General features: G+C 35.8%; 2 protein-coding genes across 5 annotated transcripts; one reads left to right on the top strand and one right to left on the bottom strand.

The window, feature by feature from the left end:
- The first annotated feature begins 708 nt into the window (after positions 1-708).
- LOC120069323 (bifunctional purine biosynthesis protein PurH) lies at positions 709-7,529 on the top strand. Of its 4 annotated transcripts, none has more exons than XM_039021058.1 (13): positions 709-903; positions 2,009-2,181; positions 2,287-2,410; positions 2,826-2,901; positions 3,127-3,223; positions 3,585-3,687; positions 3,849-3,982; positions 4,544-4,721; positions 4,991-5,145; positions 5,862-6,071; positions 6,432-6,779; positions 6,866-6,992; positions 7,134-7,529. In XM_039021058.1, the coding sequence occupies exons 2-13, from the start codon at positions 2,071-2,073 to the stop codon at positions 7,283-7,285; spliced, it is 1,815 nt and encodes a 604-aa protein (XP_038876986.1). In that variant the 5' UTR covers positions 709-903; positions 2,009-2,070; the 3' UTR covers positions 7,286-7,529. The 4 variants fall into 4 exon arrangements, with proteins under 4 accessions (XP_038876986.1, XP_038876982.1, XP_038876985.1 ...); XM_039021054.1 differs by lacking the exon at positions 709-903 and adding an exon at positions 1,072-1,225 and having other exon boundaries at positions 7,134-7,285; XM_039021057.1 differs by lacking the exon at positions 709-903 and adding an exon at positions 1,180-1,198 and having other exon boundaries at positions 7,134-7,285.
- Positions 7,530-8,464: 935 nt separating this feature from the next.
- LOC120069296 (50S ribosomal protein L7/L12) lies at positions 8,465-10,332 on the bottom strand. The gene is made up of 2 exons (XM_039021009.1): positions 10,119-10,332; positions 8,465-9,306 (listed from the first exon to the last, which is right to left on the bottom strand). The coding sequence occupies exon 2, from the start codon at positions 9,214-9,216 to the stop codon at positions 8,569-8,571; it is 648 nt and encodes a 215-aa protein (XP_038876937.1). The 5' UTR covers positions 9,217-9,306; positions 10,119-10,332; the 3' UTR covers positions 8,465-8,568.
- Between the last annotated feature and the right edge of the window lie 7,950 nt (positions 10,333-18,282).

The raw sequence follows: 18,282 nt of genomic DNA, 5'->3' as shown, positions 1-18,282 counted from the left end.
AGCTCAAAGCAAATGCCAATCACCACCGTCAGTCTCCTTCCTTCTTCAATTCACTCCCCATTGCTTCATCTTGTTCCTAGTTCCATAGAGCAGCTTCACGCTACAGAAAAAAGGTAAAAATCTTCAAACATTTTTCCCTTAACCTTCTTCCTTCAATTCAACATTTTATCGTTTGATTTGGACTGATGGATTGGATTTTTAGGTTGGAATTAGAAGGTTTTAACCGAAGTTGGAGTGGTTCGGTTCAAAAGATGGAAACCAAGAATTTTTCGATTAGTTCGATATGGTCACTAGTTTTGCTTAAAATCGACCAAATCGAATCATGCACATCCCTAATCATAATAGAGGGAATAACTTTATTTTGAACAAAAAATATATATTAATATATTCCTTTACATAAAAATGTCTTCGATGAGAACTCAAATTTCAACAAAAGAGAACTCGCTTGACAATTTCAAGCGTGTCAAAATCAACTTCAAGGGGTGATTCTTTTAGACCATTTCAGAGAATTAAACCTTGTGAATTGAACTGGACCATATTTATTATTTCTTAATGAAATTGCTGCAATCATAAGATTTGTTTTTTTTAAAATTATTATTTATAATTCACGAAATATTATTAACAACCCATCTGATAACGTATTTAAATGGACTAACTTAGTAAACCTGACTTATATAAAGAGGGGGCACGGGAGTTTTTTTTTTCCGCCACTTTCTTTGAAAAGCGTGTAATGGCAAATTTATCATCTGCTTAAATAAAACACCATTTTTGTACACACTACTGATAATTTGGCTGCCATAACCCTAATTCTGCGGCCCCGCCTCATTGAAAGTGGCAAGCATATCACTCTCCTTCCAACAGTTTCAACTTTCAGGTTTCGTTCAACACAGCTCTAAGTTATAGGTACTTTTTGATTGCTTATCTTCGACTCCCATGTCTCATTTTCGTACATGGGGTTCTTGTTTTCTTCGTTGGGCGGTTCTTTGTATGTGCGGTTTGGTTTGTTGATTTATTTATTTACTTTTTGTTCAAATAAGGGTAAGGATTCAACATCATGGAGGTCATTGATGACGTTCTAATTTGACTTTAAAACTCTTTTCTTTAACTCTGTTTGTGGGTGTTCTGGAACGACTCTGAAAAATCTACCTAAGAGCGATGCAAATTTGCGAGCTCTAAACTGAGAAACAACAACAATGAAGTACTCTACTAATTCTTCAGTGATGCTGTACCTCTCCAACTCAACTTGTTTTTACTATTTTTCTTGCTTATTTCTTAATATGTTCATTTCTGTTCTATTTGAAGTCAAAGGATATACCCTACCACCCCCTCTTTTTTGTTTATCGGGTTTTCTTTCTGGACCTCAATCCATGTGCCATATCAGTTATTTTGTTATTTCTAAGTGTACTGGATAAGTGTCAAGTAAGCATCATCTTTTCTCTGTTTGTCTATTTTTATATGAACTGCTGGTTGTAGGATAAGTTGGCCAGGTGGCTTGTATCAATTATTGTTGAATTTATTGGAACGTACTGAGCTTTAACGGTTCATTGGTCAAGGTTTAAATTGGAGAGGATTTTGATGATAAATTCCACAGTGGTTATGTATTGAAGGCAAAAATGAGTCCCATAATATTGGTATTATTTTTTAGGTTGATATAATGGGAAATGCGTTTTTTTTGTTGTGTACAAATGCCAATCCACATCTTACCAATGTGGATTTTCTTGATATGTCCAAGTCAGTGTAAAGTAGACAAAGGAAGCATCTCGCTTAGTTGTTAAGTTTGTCTAAAACAGGATAGTTTTGTATTTTGTTACTCGTGTTATATTTGTTAATCTTTCTCCTTGATGAGAATTCTTCAAGATTCTTAGTCTACACCACTCTTATTTATGCAAGAGGAGAGTCTTGTAATTTGTGAGTTTTATAAATAATATTATAAACTCCTCATACTCTTTGCCCGCGTATTAGTAATATGGTATCGGAGAGAATGTTTCTGACACCAGCAGCTTGACAGGCTGACGGAAGAAAACAGTTGGCATCAAGAAAGCAAGCAACAAAAGCGAAGAAGTGACAGTGATGTTTAGGTCTGTTGCTGCTCATTCTCCTGCCACACCTATCACTGCTATTTCATTTGGAGAACCCCGTGCTCGGCTGTTTCTTAAGGAAGCCAATCCTTCACCTCTTCTTGTAATGTGCTATTCACCAATTTTTCTATTTTATTTTCTTTAATTTTTGGTAGCACGTAGCAACAATCCCATATTCTGGGTTTTTTACTCTTTCTTTTTGTAACAGTCTATATTCACGAGTGTCCCTCTCCATCATTCCGTGCTAAGACGGCGGTGCTCTACTCTCAAAGCCATGGCTGATGGTGAAACCATCACTTTTTCTTCAAAGATCACCATACCATCTGCTTCTGGTAGTATTCTCTTGTCCTTTAATATTGAACATTGCATTTTATTTAGAAGGCTTTAAATTTTGTATGTATGTTGCTAGTATGTTTGAGAGATGCACTTTAGTGGATAAAAGACATGGAGGGAAATTTTGGTTGTTTCTACCAGGGAGCTAGCTGAGTTGTTAATCTCTACAAAAGTGAAAGCCACCTTCATTAATGAACTCTGAAGATTTATTTTTTATTTTTTATTTTTTCATTTGGAGCTTAGGTTTCAGTTTCTTTTGTTTTATGGTGTAACTTGACTCAACTAGAAATGTTTTTGTATCGCAATGGTCCCATAGGAAGTTCTTTCTTTGATCTTTTTTTTAAGTAGAGGATCTTTTTGTAGCGAGTTGGGTGTATCAATTTGACAGTTGTTTGCTATTATGTTCAATTTCAGGAAAGAAACTAGCTCTGATATCATTGTCAGACAAGAAAGATCTTGCATTTCTAGGAAATGGGCTTCAAGAACTGGGGTGAACTCTTCTAGACTTATTATGCAATTTTGTTTAAGTTCCTTGCTTGAAGATTGATCATCTCTTCTTGAAACCACTAACATGGATTTTTATAAAACTATTTTTTTTTTGGTGAGTTCTAAGTTATGACACATATGTTGTATTTTTTGTACCTTCTCTACATTGTGCCTTGGGCATTAAAACATTGAAAACATAGCTTATACCATGTATCTTATGAACTTGCAGCTATACAATTGTTTCAACTGGGGGAACAGCATCTACATTGGAAACTTCTGGGGTTCGAGTTACTAAGGTGGAGGAGCTTACATGTTTTCCTGAAATGGTATGTTGCCTTTTCTCTTGTTTATTCAGATTCTGAATGGAACAAGCTTCCTGAAAAGCATTGCTGTGCTCAGTTCACCATTTTTTTTAGATTCCAAAAACTTATTTTAAAGAATGAAATATTGGCAGTAATTTCCTCTGCATAGATTCTTGAAGCACTATTGTATAAAGTTAGAAGCAGATGCAGTATATTGTTACATAATCAAATGCTCCCGTTCTTGCTTATCTTATACATTTGTTGAATAATTTTGTTTTGTTTGGCTTTTTATTTTTATTCGTGTATGAAGTTTACAGAAAATTAGGTGGAGACTTATCTGACCATTTTGTATTTGTTAATGATAAAATTTACTTTGTGGTGGCAGCTTGATGGCCGTGTAAAAACTTTGCATCCTTCTATACATGGGGGCATTCTTGCTAGAAGAGACCAAAGGCATCATATGGACGCCTTGAAGAAACATGGAATTGGTGAGGTTTATGCTTGTGTTTTATTCATGTATTGTATCTTTGCGGCCAATCTCTGGAATTCTTTATGTGGGTCCCAAGTTTTAACTGCATTTCAACTGCAATGCGTGGTCTTAGTTGCTGCAAAGTTTTGCCTCCTGTTTTCTGAAAGAGTTTCTCCGCAGGCACATTTGATGTTGTTGTGGTAAACTTGTATCCCTTTTATGAAAAAGTCACGTCATCTCAAGAAATTAACTTTGAAGATGGAATTGAGAACATTGATATTGGTGGCCCGGCTATGATCAGAGCTGCTGCAAAGGTAAGGAAAGTGTAGAACTGTGTGGGTTGGGTAAATTGTGGGTAAATTATTTGCAAAGTTGATCTTGGGATTTATATTAGCTTCTTCCTGATTTCATATGGAAGTCAGATAGAAATATGAGAACTGTTATTGATTTGTCAAATAGTACTAGGTTTTTCATTTCTCTTACAAATATGGTAGTGAAATTAAGGAACTAGCTCAAAGCCATTTTAGGCCTAGTGGCATTGGAATGTGTGAAGAAAATAAAAGGAATTTTGAGGAACGAGTTCAAATCCATGGTGGCCACGCACCTAAAATAATAAAATCATATGCAGTTTTTTAACAACAAAATGTTGGGTTACGAGATTAGTTGTGGTGTGTATAAGTGGGTTTGAGGACTTATGAATTGTTTAAGAAAAAAAATCAGCATAATTGCTAAAGACCATTCTCTAATGTCAAGGTGCATATCATACTTGGATTTTTAGTTTAGATAACTTTCATTTCGTGATGTAAAATTTTGTAGTGTTTTTAGTTTAATGTGTAGTGTGTTGTATTGATATGTGGATGAACATGCACATGCAGAATCACAAGGATGTTTTGGTGGTCGTAGATAGTGAAGACTATCCTGCACTGCTTGAATTTTTGAAAGGAAGCAAGGATGACCAACAATTTCGCAGAAAGCTTGCTTGGAAGGCATTTCAACATGTGGCTTCTTATGATTCTGCAGTCTCAGAATGGCTGTGGAAGCAGACTGTTGGAGGTAAATTCCGCGTTTCATCTATTCCAAGTGCATAATTGCTAGTATTGGTGCAATCATGTTTACTATGTGCTCTTATCTTGTCATGTGGTCCAAGATAAAGATGCATGCACTTGTCAAAACTATGTAGAGGAAAAAAAAAGTTGCTTCTATTAGGCTTTATATATGTATGTATGTATGTATTTTTATTATTATTCTTGATAAAAGATAGAAAATTATTTTGTTAATCTTGTGGAATTTTAGGTTAAATGGTCTTCTGTGTTTGTTGGTAGATAAATTCCCTCCCAGCTTTACCGTGCCTCTTTCCCTCAAAAGTTCTCTTCGCTACGGGGAAAATCCTCATCAGAAGGCTGCCTTTTATGTTGACAAGAGTCTTTCGGAGGTCAATGCTGGTGGTATTGCTACAGCAGTCCAACACCATGGAAAGGTGAGCAAGTGCCCTCTTCATCAATTCATTTGTGGGTTGAAGCTATGAGAAATACACACTTGTCAATTGTTGCCTTTCTGCAGTTATTTTTGTATATTAACACGGATCCATGGTACAAAGGATTAATTATATCTATTATGTTTGTGCCTTCAAAGTTTCTGAAACAATAACAGTAAGCCTTGCCCTGATGAGAACGTGGAGATGTTTGGAATTTACTAATATCGTGATAACAATTTTGTTGGAAGTTGGTTGTTGCATTGTGGATGATTTATTGTTCTTGATCGCTTTCCCAAGTAAGTTTTTAGATAAAATGGACCAGACCAAGTTATCTAATCATTTTTCTAATGGCCGACAGTGAGAAGTAAATTGTTATATGCGAGTAATAGGTAAAAGTGTACTTGTGAATCGTACTTAAAATACTCTTTGATCATTATTTCTAAATTCAGGAAGGCATGCGTAAACTGTAAAAGAGTTCCAATTTCATTTTGTAGTCTTTTGTGTTGTCTGCTTTCCATGATGATCATGGAAATGCATCAATACTATCCAAGAAGTAAGGCTTCGCCTAAGTATGCACAGAGATTTACGATATTACATCCTTTTAGCCTTCGATATGTGAAATTTTTTATTTGACTTAAGATTATCTGAATCTGCCACGTTAGTTTTCATTCTCTTTACCTGTGAGTTTCATTTTTCTTAAAAACTTTTGTTTTGTGCAGGAGATGTCATATAATAACTACTTGGATGCCGATGCAGCTTGGAACTGCGTATCAGAGTTTAGGAATCCTACCTGTGTAATTGTGAAGCACACAAATCCATGTGGTGCAGCTTCACGTGATGATATTCTGGAAGCATATAGGCTGGCTGTGAAGGCTGATCCCGTTAGTGCATTTGGTGGCATTGTTGCCTTCAACGTAGAAGTTGACGAGGTTGGTATGTTTCCTTTTCTTAAAACATGTTTTGAGGACCAGTATTCTGCCTTGATCGAAGGAATTAATCCTCTATCAAGACCCGAGTTCGATAAGACATTGACTGGACTTGAATCTATGTTAATTCTAATGATAATTCTATGTTAACTTTTGGAGTAATTGATTCCAAGTAGCTGCGCTTGCCAGACCAAAACCTCCAGCTTCCAAAACAGCGAAGCAATGTCATGGAACATCAAACCAATTTTTCGTTTACCAAGAATATTTGTGCTTCTGTTATGTAATGATGTTTGGTTGCTATTAGCTAAATTAGATGAATGAAGAAGCTTAAAACATCCATTGCTTTACTTTTACTGCATTTAGGTTCTTGCAAGGGAACTTCGGGAGTTCAGAAGCCCTACAGATGGTGAAACTCGGATGTTTTACGAGATTGTTGTTGCACCCAAGTACACAGAGAAAGGGCTTGAGATCTTGCGTGGGAAATCTAAGACACTGCGAATTCTCGAGGCAAGCAGAAATGAGAAAGGAAAACTATCCCTCAGGCAAGTTGGTGGGGGGTGGTTAGCACAGGATGCTGACGACTTGGTTCCACAAGATATAAAACTTAACGTAGTTTCTGGAAAGGCTCCTCAAGAAAGTGAACTTCGGGATGCAGAGTTTGCATGGCTATGCGTCAAGCATGTTAAGAGCAATGCCATTGTGATAGCAAAGGTTGTATATTCTAACTCTGATTTTTTTCTTGACATGTTTGGTTTCTGTTGGGCTATCTCTGATGCTCTCTTTTTTTTTTTTGGCAGAATAATTGTATGTTGGGTATGGGAAGCGGGCAACCAAATCGTCTCGAGAGTTTGCGGATAGCCTTGAGGAAAGCAGGGGATGAGGTCAAAGGAGCTGCTTTGGCTAGTGATGCGTTCTTCCCATTTGGTAATTTCTAGGAATCAAATTATTGGTTTTATAGTTTTCTAATGTTGCACCTCCAAATCTGCTAATATGTGGCATACAGTAACGGTTACGATCTCTTAGTAGTCAATTTTGTTCTTACGTTTGTGCAACTTTGGTTGGCAGCTTGGAATGATGCAGTGGAAGAAGCATGCCAGAGTGGAGTAGGTATTATTGCAGAGCCTGGGGGCAGCATCCGAGATCCTGATGCTATTGACTGCTGCAACAAGTACGGCGTGTCTCTCGTCTTCACCAATGTGAGGCATTTCAGGCATTGACATTGACGATGCTAGTAAACTCTTCCTGGTTCTCCTTCGTCCCCTGAAATCTTTTAGACTTGGTTGGGACACCACAAAATATGTTTTTTTCCTTAATGCAGAGGCTTGATGTGGTTGTAAAATAAGCAAATTCAAGTCGTCGCCTGAAGTAGATTAACATGTATCCTATAACTTTCAATAATAATGAAACGCCTCTGAATACCTTTAAGTATTGTTCTCAATCAACGACTGCTGTCTTGTTCCAGATGATGCCCTTTTACTTTATACCTACGTTTAAGAGTGATGATCTGGTAGAGTAGATTATTCTTTGAATGAAAGCCTATCAGTGTTAAGGTTGCCATCGGCCCGTAAAAATAATTTGTGAGATTTAGATTGTATTAGGTCATTTGCTATTTTGATCCAGGAACTTTATAGCGTATCTAATGGTTTCTTGCTATTTCAATTTTGAACAATCAGACGAGTGGTTCTTAATTTTTTGTCCAATTGACCTTTTAGTTTCAATTTTGTCTAGTAAGTATTAGACCTATTTGATATTGTTTTAAAATGGGCAATTTACATATCCATTAGATTAAAAATACTCAGAAATATATTAAATATAAAATTTATATCTTAAACAAATTAATCTTTTAAACTTCATATCTAGAACTCATTGAACATAAAAGTAAAAGTTTAAAATGTTCCAAATTTGGCTTGTAGCTGCAGGCCTTGACGGCAAATGCTATATGAAGATTAAACTGAGATGGGATTTAAATCTTGTTTATTTATTAAATTCTTTCCAACATCTTTTAGAAAATACTCTTTATATTTTCAGAGAATTTCTCCGAAAATAAAAATTGATTTGAAACCTAGTTGAATGCAAATTGAATCGATTTTAATAATAAAATAAATTAAAAGAAAAAAACCACTACCCTCCTCTCTCCTTGTTAACAAAATTTAAAGAAAAAGCCTAGCAAAACACAGTCTAATTCAAAATTTTCAAAATTAAGTTGGATTCATCAACTGGCCGAGGCTCTTGAGTTCTACAAATTGCCCGTAAACAATACATGAAAAAAAGGAAAAGCAGCAATACATGTATAAGTTGGTTTGTTTGACTATTGAGGCATGGGAAGGGACAGAAGATGTTTCTCCTCTTCCATTCGTTTGGAGATGGTTGTTGTGATGCTATTTAGCGAGAAAATCAAGACATGAAAATTGCAAGATATTATTATAAAAAGCATCAAGTCTAACGAAGCAAGAACAAAATAACATGAGAGACAGTGGATGGGATGACCGAAAGCATACATTCATTCCAAGATCACTTTTGCACCAAGTGCCTTCATCTTTTCAATTATTTTTTCACCCTCTTCCTTTGATAGTCCCTTCTTCAACACCGACGGGGTTTTCTCCACTAAATCCTTTGCCTCTTTGAGACCTAAATCAGTGAAACTTCTTACTTCCTTGATAATTTTAATCTTTGCAGACGCTTCGTACGACTCTAGTTTCAGCTCATAAACAGTCTTTTCTGCCTTCTTCTCCTCCTTAGCAGTTGCTGATGATGATGCTTTCATTGCCATTCCAGCCAATCCGGCAGCTCCTGGTTTCATAACTCCAACAACTGGCATGTCTGTCATTCCTAACTTTTTCCTCAAAATGGAAGATAATTCAGCAACTTCAACTAATGTAAGTCCAGATATTTCATCTACAAGCCTAAAAACACGATCAGTTGGAGGACTACGATGCTGTGTTGGATCAAAATTAGCAGGATCGTAATCAGCTGGAAGCCTTCTCTGGTCAATTTCCAACTCTTCCTCTTCATCCTCTATCCGAGCAGGTTGAGCATAATTTCTATGTAATCCATTTATGTTGAGAGGATTGAGGGCAACTGCAGGAGAGCGAATGGTGTTTGCAAACACATTGGGTAGGAGATGCCTTATTCTTAAAACTAAGTGCATTTCTCAAGTTGCCAAATTAACTTCCCCCTTGAGGTAGCAAGCTATTTAGTTCAAACCCATTTTTGGCTTTCAGAAGGGCAAGTCAGTGGCCTGGATAGAAAAGAAAAACTAAGTCAACAAACTAATTGACATTATTAACACCTATCGAGAACAATGAACTATAGACTAGATGCCAGTCAAGAAGACAAGTATTTCTTTCTCCTTTTTTTCCACCCCCATCAAAGTCCATGCTCACCCCGGGTCCCCAATCCCCCGACTTGAGGCTTTTCTTCATCAAGCTTACCCAAAAATCGAACATGCGACTCTAGGTAGGTTTTATCTTTTATTCAAAGGAGTGCCGTGGGGAATCAAGAGAACAAGTAATTAGTTTTCATTTAGGCCTTCAGATACAAGTAAAATTTTCAATACAGATTATCCAGAAAAAATGACGAGAGAAACTTCACTACAAAAATTTTGACATCAACCTTCACACTCTTTAATAAGCCCCATTTTAAGCTATCTATATAAATTTATAGAACTTAGTCGTCAGCTCACAGGCATAATAAGGCAAATATTACTGTTTATAACGAACTCATAAGTCCGCATTCCTATACGAAGAAAACACTAATGGTCAAATTCATAGCAGAACCCTTGTTTCTACACTACCAGATTCGAAGAATTAGACGATTACAAATCAAAGCTAATCATAGTACAACAAGCAAACCGAAACCGAGTAATGCCATGTTTCTCAACCAAGACAGTTAACCTATAGTGTGATAAATCAAATAGTCCACTCAAACAACTGATCTTTCCCAACGTCGACTTCAAACAAAACATCAAAAAAAGACTTTATCGAAGACCAATATATCGAAACACTAATGGAATAACAGAGTTGCAGAAAGCACAAAAATATGAAAACTTACGCTATGAGATGAGAAATAGGCGCTAAGGCAGGGAATGTGGTGGTTTGAAGTGCGCCGTGAGGATTGGTGGATTACCGATGATAATGGCTGAAGAAGCTTCAATCTCGTCCAGAAATGGAGGTGAGTGAGCTTCAGAGATACAGTGCTGCAGATCAATGGCAATGGGAAATTAGGGCTCCCAATTCGTTTCTCCAAAAAAGAAATAAAAAACAATAATACCAATCGGGACGGAGAAAGCTAAAGGGCTGGGCTAAGGGATAAGAGAAGGGCTAAGTGGGCTGGGCCTATCAGGTGACGGTTTGACCCATTCGAGGCTCATTGCGTGAGTCTGGGGGTCAAGCCCGGCCCAGTTCTTGAGAAAAGGCCCAACCCATATTTCACCCCTCTTGAATTAAACCTGCATTTGGTTCCCAAAACAGAATGTTTCACTGTAAAAACGGCAGGCTCGTCTATTGAATTTCAAATTCTCCTCTAACCGACTCCGACAAATGTATGTTGTAAACAATGTATACACATACATACATCTATGTATATTGTTGAATATTGTATATAGATTAGTGAAATACTTGATGAAAAATTATGTGAATCTGACTCATAATACAATGTCAAACACGATGTCCCAAACAATATGTATGATAAGTGGGCAACATAAAAGCAAATAGAAAAATAATGATACAGAAATTGGTCACCTAGTACGGTGTAAAAACACCTACGTCCTAAGGGACAGTGTGTTCGGTGGAACGAAACTTCACTATAAAGAGTTTAGCAATTACAACAAATATACTTATCTGATAGACTCTCTTTTCAGTGACTCACGTATAACTTCCTCTTTAATTTCAACTTAGGCACCCTCTAAGTTTGAGCTCCCCTAACTTCCACAATAATACTTTTTCAAGCTTTGTATGAGATTCCCTCATTACAACATTCTTAAGCTCCTTCTAAGAGTGAGATCCTCTCACATTCATCATATTTAGGTGTTGGGTTTTATGTCTTAAAAACTCGTAGTTTGTAAAATAATAAACATTTTCTATTATCAATATACTTGTTATTGATCTCATAAATTGTATGAAAGTCTAAATCCAATAAACTAAAACCCATGACTATTGTATGACTACTTGAACTTTATGTGGAGACAGAAGAGCGGATCAGGTTTGAGTAAATAGTCAAAATGATCTATGGTACATGAATGAGGTTGGGTACCTTATTATGGTAACACCAATGGATGCGACCTACTCTGTAGTTGTTAAAAGAGTTATAAAGTGCTACATACGATGTGATCCTAATTCGTACATGTTATGACATGAGGAGTGAGGGCGTCATATGCAATGAGTTTGCATAAGATCAGGACTAAGAAATAAGTCACTCTTACTTTATAACGTTGTTTACTATTTAAGATTGACTATTTCATCTAGATGACCTAGGTAACTCGATCTTAATCTTGAGCTAACTATGAACTTTTGTTTATTCGAGATTGCCTTTAGATTTGCATAGTTGAGGGTTGACTCAACAGCGCCGGCTCAATAAAATTTCCATTTCAGGGGGTAAGACCGGATAGATAACTGGGAACATAGGGTGCAAGAGAGAGTTCACACCTACCCGATTTAGGGATAAAAGAAAGGTTGTTCTCTCAAGTACTGAATCTAGATCTTGAACAAGAGGTCTCACACTCTCATTGGGCTGGGAGAGTTTGGTTTAGTGATTGGATCACAAACCAGTTGTTCATTAGAGGATCAGTAGGGACTTGAGAAATAAGACATAATCTCTAGGGTAAAACAAATATTTGACCCAACCGTTATTACGAACAATTTGTGGAGGGTCGACTTGCTGATTATGGTTAAATTATGTGGACATAATATATCTATAGTGAGGGGAGTGCAACTATAAGCTTTAATGGAATGACCTATTAGTTAACGAATGAGGATTAATTTGGTCTAATGAGTTTAGCAAATAAATCTCGGATCGTTAGAGCCCATGATCTGTAGGTCCGCGAGATCCCCATACTAGCTCGTAACGGACTATTCTAGAATAGCGTGATAAGTTAATTGAATCGTTCAAATTAGAATTAAGGGAATTAGGAATTATATGTTTAATTTTAGAATTAAACGGAATAGGAGAATTTATATATTTAAATATGATTTAAATATATAAAGATGGATATGTGTTAAAATTAATTTAATATTTGATATTAAATTAATTAAGTTTTATTTAATAATTAATTTATAAAATTAATTGAAAATTTTATTTTTAAATCATAAATAGATTTAAAATCAAATTTTGATTTTTTTAGATAAAATTGAAAAAGGAAAATAAACCAAAAACACACAAAATAGAAAAAAGGATTTTTCCAGTATCTATCACCTAAGTAGCTCACACATGAAGCAATATCTTGGCCTTGTCTTCTACAAGCATGAGCTGCAACTCATGCAACTTTTCTTTTTGCATGTTGATCTGTAATATAATGAAGAGATTGGAGTGAAAATCGGGCATGCAATCAATAGAGAATTTTAGAGTAAACTCGGTTTGAAGAAAGGTTCTTCAACAAGGTTGCTGTAGTGAGTTTTTCTCCTTCATCCCTTGATTCAAGCTTGTTTTGAGTCCCACAACTCAATCTAGAGCACCAAGAGATTTGGAGAAGATTGCAGCTGGTGAAGGAGCTTTGAAGAAGAGATATGTTTTGAAACTCACTTTTTCTGCAAAAGCATGATTTATATTTTGCCAAAATTAATGAATTTGAGTATTTAGATGATCCTTGTGCTTCCGCCGTTGTTGATACAATCCTACATTAGGCTCTCCCTAAATATAATTTTTCATCATCTTCAACATACTTGGGCTCCCCCTAAATACATATTAAATCAAATGGCTCCCTAGTTCTACAATGGCTGCCGAACTTAAAATCTCAATGACGGATACAAAAATTTTCAATGAAAATACATGGAGGTTAAGGCTTAGACGAACCCTAAACTCAAAACTCTCAATATGCATTTTTCTAATAAGGCGACCAACCTTAAAAATAAACAAGAGTGTAATATAAATAAGGTTAGTTTTGAGAATATATTTTAGGAGTGAATAAATATTCTCTATAGGAAAATAAGGAAGGCAAATATGGAAATTTACAAATCATGCAGATAAATATAAAAAAAAATATTCTGCAAAATCTACTGGCAAATATGTAACAATGTCAATAACAATGTCTTTAACATGTTGCTTGAGTTTTACCTGTAATAAAATCAGGCAACCATATTGTAGTCTTATAATAATCAATAAATCACACGGCAGTTACAATCTCCCCCCTTTGAGTATTTTTAAGGCAAAACAAATCAATCATCAAGGCACGACAGGGGAAGCAAACCAGCCATATTAGAGCAACGCACACAAAACCACAAACCATCAGAAAGGCGTTGAACCAAACTTGTTCTCCCATTTTTGTTTGGCTTACAAAAACAATCAACATTAGAAAAAATAAACATGAGAATAGAGACAAACAAAGCCAACAACAAACAAGAGTAATATGAAAGCACAAAACCACTGTCCCATCAATAGAGCTATCGATATAGCCACTAGAGTACATATCATCTAACACATGTTCAGAGTCTTCAGTCTTTATTGTACTATTGATTGATTATATCTAATGGACACAAAAATATATCTGTAGAACGAAGAGTGCAGCTGTCGGTCTTTAGTGGAGTGCCCGGCAGTTAACGGATGGCGGATAATTTAATTAAAGAGTTTGATTAATTATTCATGTACCGTTGGAGCTTCAAACTACAGGTCCATGAGGTCCCCTTGGTAGCTCAATAGGATTAAATGAGAATCATTTTCTAGATTATTTTGAATTGTTTATATTAATTGAGGGATTTAATTATATATGATATAATTAAGTTATTTTAATTATATACGATATAATTATTAGAATGTATTTGATACATTATAACATTTGGAAGAGAAAATAAATATTTGAATAAGATTTAAATATTAATTATACAAGTTGCATTCATAATTGTTAAATTTAATATAAATGTGATTTATATTAAATGTCATATGAGAGAGAAAAGAAACTATAGGTTATATTGTATATTATACAATATTTAAACTATAGGTTACAAGTTATATTTGATATAACTTGTAGTTTAATATATATATTATGATAAGTTAGTTATCATATTTATATATATATATATATATATTAAATNTAATATATATATTATGATAAGTTAGTTATCATATTTATATATATATATATATATATTAAATATTTAATTTATATAAATTAATTCTATTATTTATATATTAAAATTAATTTATTTGAATTAAGGAGGGAGTTACAACTCTTTCTCTTATTTTCTCTCCACCCATGCAAGTGGGTGGTTGATGTTTTATGGGCATTTGATAGGAGAGAGTCTCCTTCATCATACTACAATAAAGGAAGTAAAAAAAAATATACGTCATTGAACAGAGAAAATAGTTCTCTCTGTAATGTTGTGAAAATTTCCTTTCCTCCATATCTTCTCTAAAATCATTCCCTCACTATTCCAAATAGTCAGAGCCCACCACTCCTGGGTTCTCTACCTGAGAATACCAAGGTCGCCATTGTGGTAGTGTCTGTTGTCAGTTCGAGGGAATCTTGAAGTTTTGTCTTCAAAGGTAAGGGTTCAAAACCCTAAGTATTTTTTTTTTTATGACCATGTTGTAATTTATGTAAATGCATAAATTGTTCTTTCTGAAAAATGGAAATTGGGGCAATCCCGCTTCTACTCAAGGTTCTCTTCAATGAGATCTTCCAGCTTGTGTCCCCCTATTGATGACATTTGCATGATTTTTTACTCAAACTCATTAATGGATAAGGTTTTCTTAATTTTTGCTCCAATCGATTTTTTCTACGGTTGGCTCATTTGGGCGGAACTCAAGAATATAAAATGAGGGATTACACTTATAAGAAAAATGTTAAGTTAGTTAACAATTTTATGGACTAAACTACAATGACTAATAATTATATGAACAAGAGTTGTTCTAGTGTAACTATTGATTGAGATAACATCAATTTAATGAAGGTGTAAATAATCACCCTACGATGGTTTTACCCTGCCCCACTGAAGCATCATTGCAAAACATAAATCACATAGGGTGCATTAAATTATTTTGCTAAATTGATTGGTTTTTCAAACTGGGTCATACTTGTTTAACTAATATAAAATAAGTTGTATGTTTCGGCAATATTCAATATTTCTACTACACTTAATATGCTTGCCACCGACAAATTTGACAGCGATAACTATATAACCTGGAAAAATACAATCAATACAGTTTTAATCATCGATGACATGTGTTTTTTCCTAGTTGAGGAATGCCCTCAATGTTAGGTTTGATGCCCTAAAGTCTCGTGTCCTGTAGTTTGTAAACAGTTTGTACGAACGCTTGTGTTGTTAATATATGATATTTACTTCACATCTTGTATATTTGCTCATTTACTTGTTTTACTTTCTTTTCCACAAACCAATAAACATAAAATTTCTGGTTATCTGTATGTGACTCAAGCATGTATGTGGTGATATACAAGTGGATCATGTCTTGAGTGATTACCAAAATGGTCTTTAGTATATGGATACAGGAGGGAAACCTTATCTTGGTAACGCTACGAATACGGCTCACTTTTTGGAATGGTCATAGGTGTTGTGACTTGTCACAGATGGTCTGATCCTGATCATTTGTGTTAGGGACATGCGAGCTGGGGCGTCCTATACAAAGAGTTTGTATAAGATCTGACCACGAAATGTTAACGTCTCGTTATATAACACAGTTCATGATAGAGACTTCACTTCACTAGAATGACCATAGGTAACATGACCTCAATCCTGAGTGAGTCAAGAACTCCTGCCATTGAGGGCGGTCCTTTGATTTGTATGGGTGCAAGTGGCTAGGTAGCCGATTCAAATCTACCATTTTGGGGATTCGTCTGATTTGGGAGTTGGGAACTCAGCTACACAATATGGAATTCACTCCTTCTCCGAGGCAGGGGTAACTAGATAAATAGCTCCCTTAAGGGCCGATTCTAGGGCTTGAACGATGTGGCGCCACACACCTTCTCTTGGCCCGAGAGGTGTTCACACATAGTTGGACTATGTTGTATTGTCCAGTAGAGGAATCAGTGGTACTTAAGAAGTGAGATATAATTATAGGGGCATAACGGTAATTTGACCCAGCTATACTTACGAGCATTTGTCAATGGTCATCGTACTCATGATTGGTTATATCTAATGGACACAGAAATATATCTGTAGTGAGAAGAGTTCAGCTGTTAGACTTTAGTGGAATGTCTGACAGTTAATGGATGGTGAATCTCGTGGCTAAAGAGTTTAGTCAGCTATTCACGGACCGTTTGAGCTTCGAGCCACAGGTCCTAGGTCCCCTGAGTAGCTTGGATAAAGTCGAGAACCAGTATTTGGGTTAATTTGAAATGTTCAAATTGACAAGAGGAAGTTCGATTATATATGATTTAATTGGCTGAATGTATGAGATACATTATTTTGAAGGAAATTAGATATAAATATGATTTATATCAAGTAGAGGAGAAAATACTATAGTAGATATGTGATATCAAACTATAGGATAAAAATATAATATGATTATATTAATTGGGTAATTATATGATAATTAATCCAAAATTCACGTTCGGACGTGGGTTAGTGGGGAGCGTCGGTTAATATAACTGATGAATTAAAATGAAAAAGGTTTTCATTTTGATGGTCCGTCGTCAGATCGCCCGAAGAGAATTCGGAAGCACACGTTGGTGAAAGTAAACGGTCGCTCAAGAGCCTATATGATAGCACTCTTCGCATAAATGATCATCCTTTGCGCGCCTAAATGATCGCATGTTATTTCCTACACGATCGGATAGCTTCTCTAAACGATCGTATAGAGTGTCGGTTTTACTAAACGATCGTGTGCCTTTTCCTAAATGATCGTTCAATAAATCCTACACGATCGTGTAGCTCTTCCTAAATGATAAGCATTTCTGCTATGCGATAGTGGCTTTTTCCCTCCCACTTACTTATCACCTACACGATTTGTGTTTCCTTCTTTTTCTACCAAATTCACCAAAGCCTTTTCACTCCGAGAATACCCGGGGTTCTTTAGTGGTGGTGTCGTCCCCATTGCGGTCGTGAGTTCGCGGTTGTTCGTGTTGCTGTCGTCGACGCTTCCGCCGGACGTTGGTAGATCACTTGGAGGGTTCTACTGTGTTGGAGTTCCAAAGATTGAAGATTATCTTCAACTAGTATGGAACTCTGTCCCTTTGTTAATTTGTTGTTTGTAGCATGTCGATAATTAAGTTTTGTTTACATAACTGTATGTTTTAAATATATAATATGTATTTCGATCACGGTGAGATCGGAGTGATCTGACGCACTTATGGAACTCTTAGACATGAGATCCTTTACTCAAGTCCCACAAGCCAATGCCACCCGAAATGTTCGAGAGGCATGCGAGCGATGGGTTTGGGAAAATGAACAGGATCGAGCGTACATCTTGGCGAGCCTATTTGAGGTTTTGGCCAAGAAGCATTAACTCATGCTCACTGCCTTTGAGTATTGAGGTTGATGCTTTAAATCTCATAGGGCTATGTAGTTTGTAAACACACATGTATGAACAAACATTTGTGATGTAATAATATAAGATATTTTTCTTCACCGTTGTCTATGAAATATGAGATATTTTAGTTGCATTAACCACAAAACTGAAGGAACTCTTATTCAAGACTACGTACGAGTGGAAGCGGATCTTTGATATTCATTGTGACAAAATTTTCACATATACATTCGAACATACTAATATGCATTCATAATGTTAAATTATTGGCATGCTCAAAGAAACAATAAATAAGAGACGAAAGATCATACCAGTTGAAGACTTATTCTTCATAGCAAATCTCGCTTTCGATGAAATGGTAAGCTAACGTTCACCAAATCCCAATCGTCTACCTCGAATAATCTCCACACGAACAGAAGGAAACAGGGACGACACTACCACTCAGAGCCCTTAGTATTCTCGGTGTGAGAATCCAAAGGGTGGGCTTTGTTCAGATTTGGTAGAGGGAAGGAGGAAAGAAGATCGTATACAACAATCAAGCAAGTGAGAGATAGGCTCGTCTATCGTATAGACAAAATGCTTG

The sequence above is a fragment of the Benincasa hispida genome, unplaced genomic scaffold, assembly GCF_009727055.1.
Source record: "Benincasa hispida cultivar B227 unplaced genomic scaffold, ASM972705v1 Contig316, whole genome shotgun sequence".
NCBI lineage: Eukaryota > Viridiplantae > Streptophyta > Magnoliopsida > Cucurbitales > Cucurbitaceae > Benincasa > Benincasa hispida.
The sequence above is the reverse complement of the archived record's forward strand: the minus strand, read 5'-3'. Positions and strand labels throughout refer to the sequence as shown.

Excerpts from the sequence above, each read along its gene's own strand:
- LOC120069323 (XM_039021058.1), top strand. The coding sequence starts at position 2,071 with ATGTTTAGGTCTGTTGCTGCTCATTCTCCTGCCACACCTATCACTGCT. Across the intron at positions 2,182-2,286 it reads CCAATCCTTCACCTCTTCTT|TCTATATTCACGAGTGTCCC; the intron begins GTAATGTGCTAT and ends TTTTTGTAACAG. Across the intron at positions 6,993-7,133 it reads TGATGCGTTCTTCCCATTTG|CTTGGAATGATGCAGTGGAA; the intron begins GTAATTTCTAGG and ends TTTGGTTGGCAG.
- LOC120069296 (XM_039021009.1), bottom strand. The coding sequence starts at position 9,216 with ATGCACTTAGTTTTAAGAATAAGGCATCTCCTACCCAATGTGTTTGCA.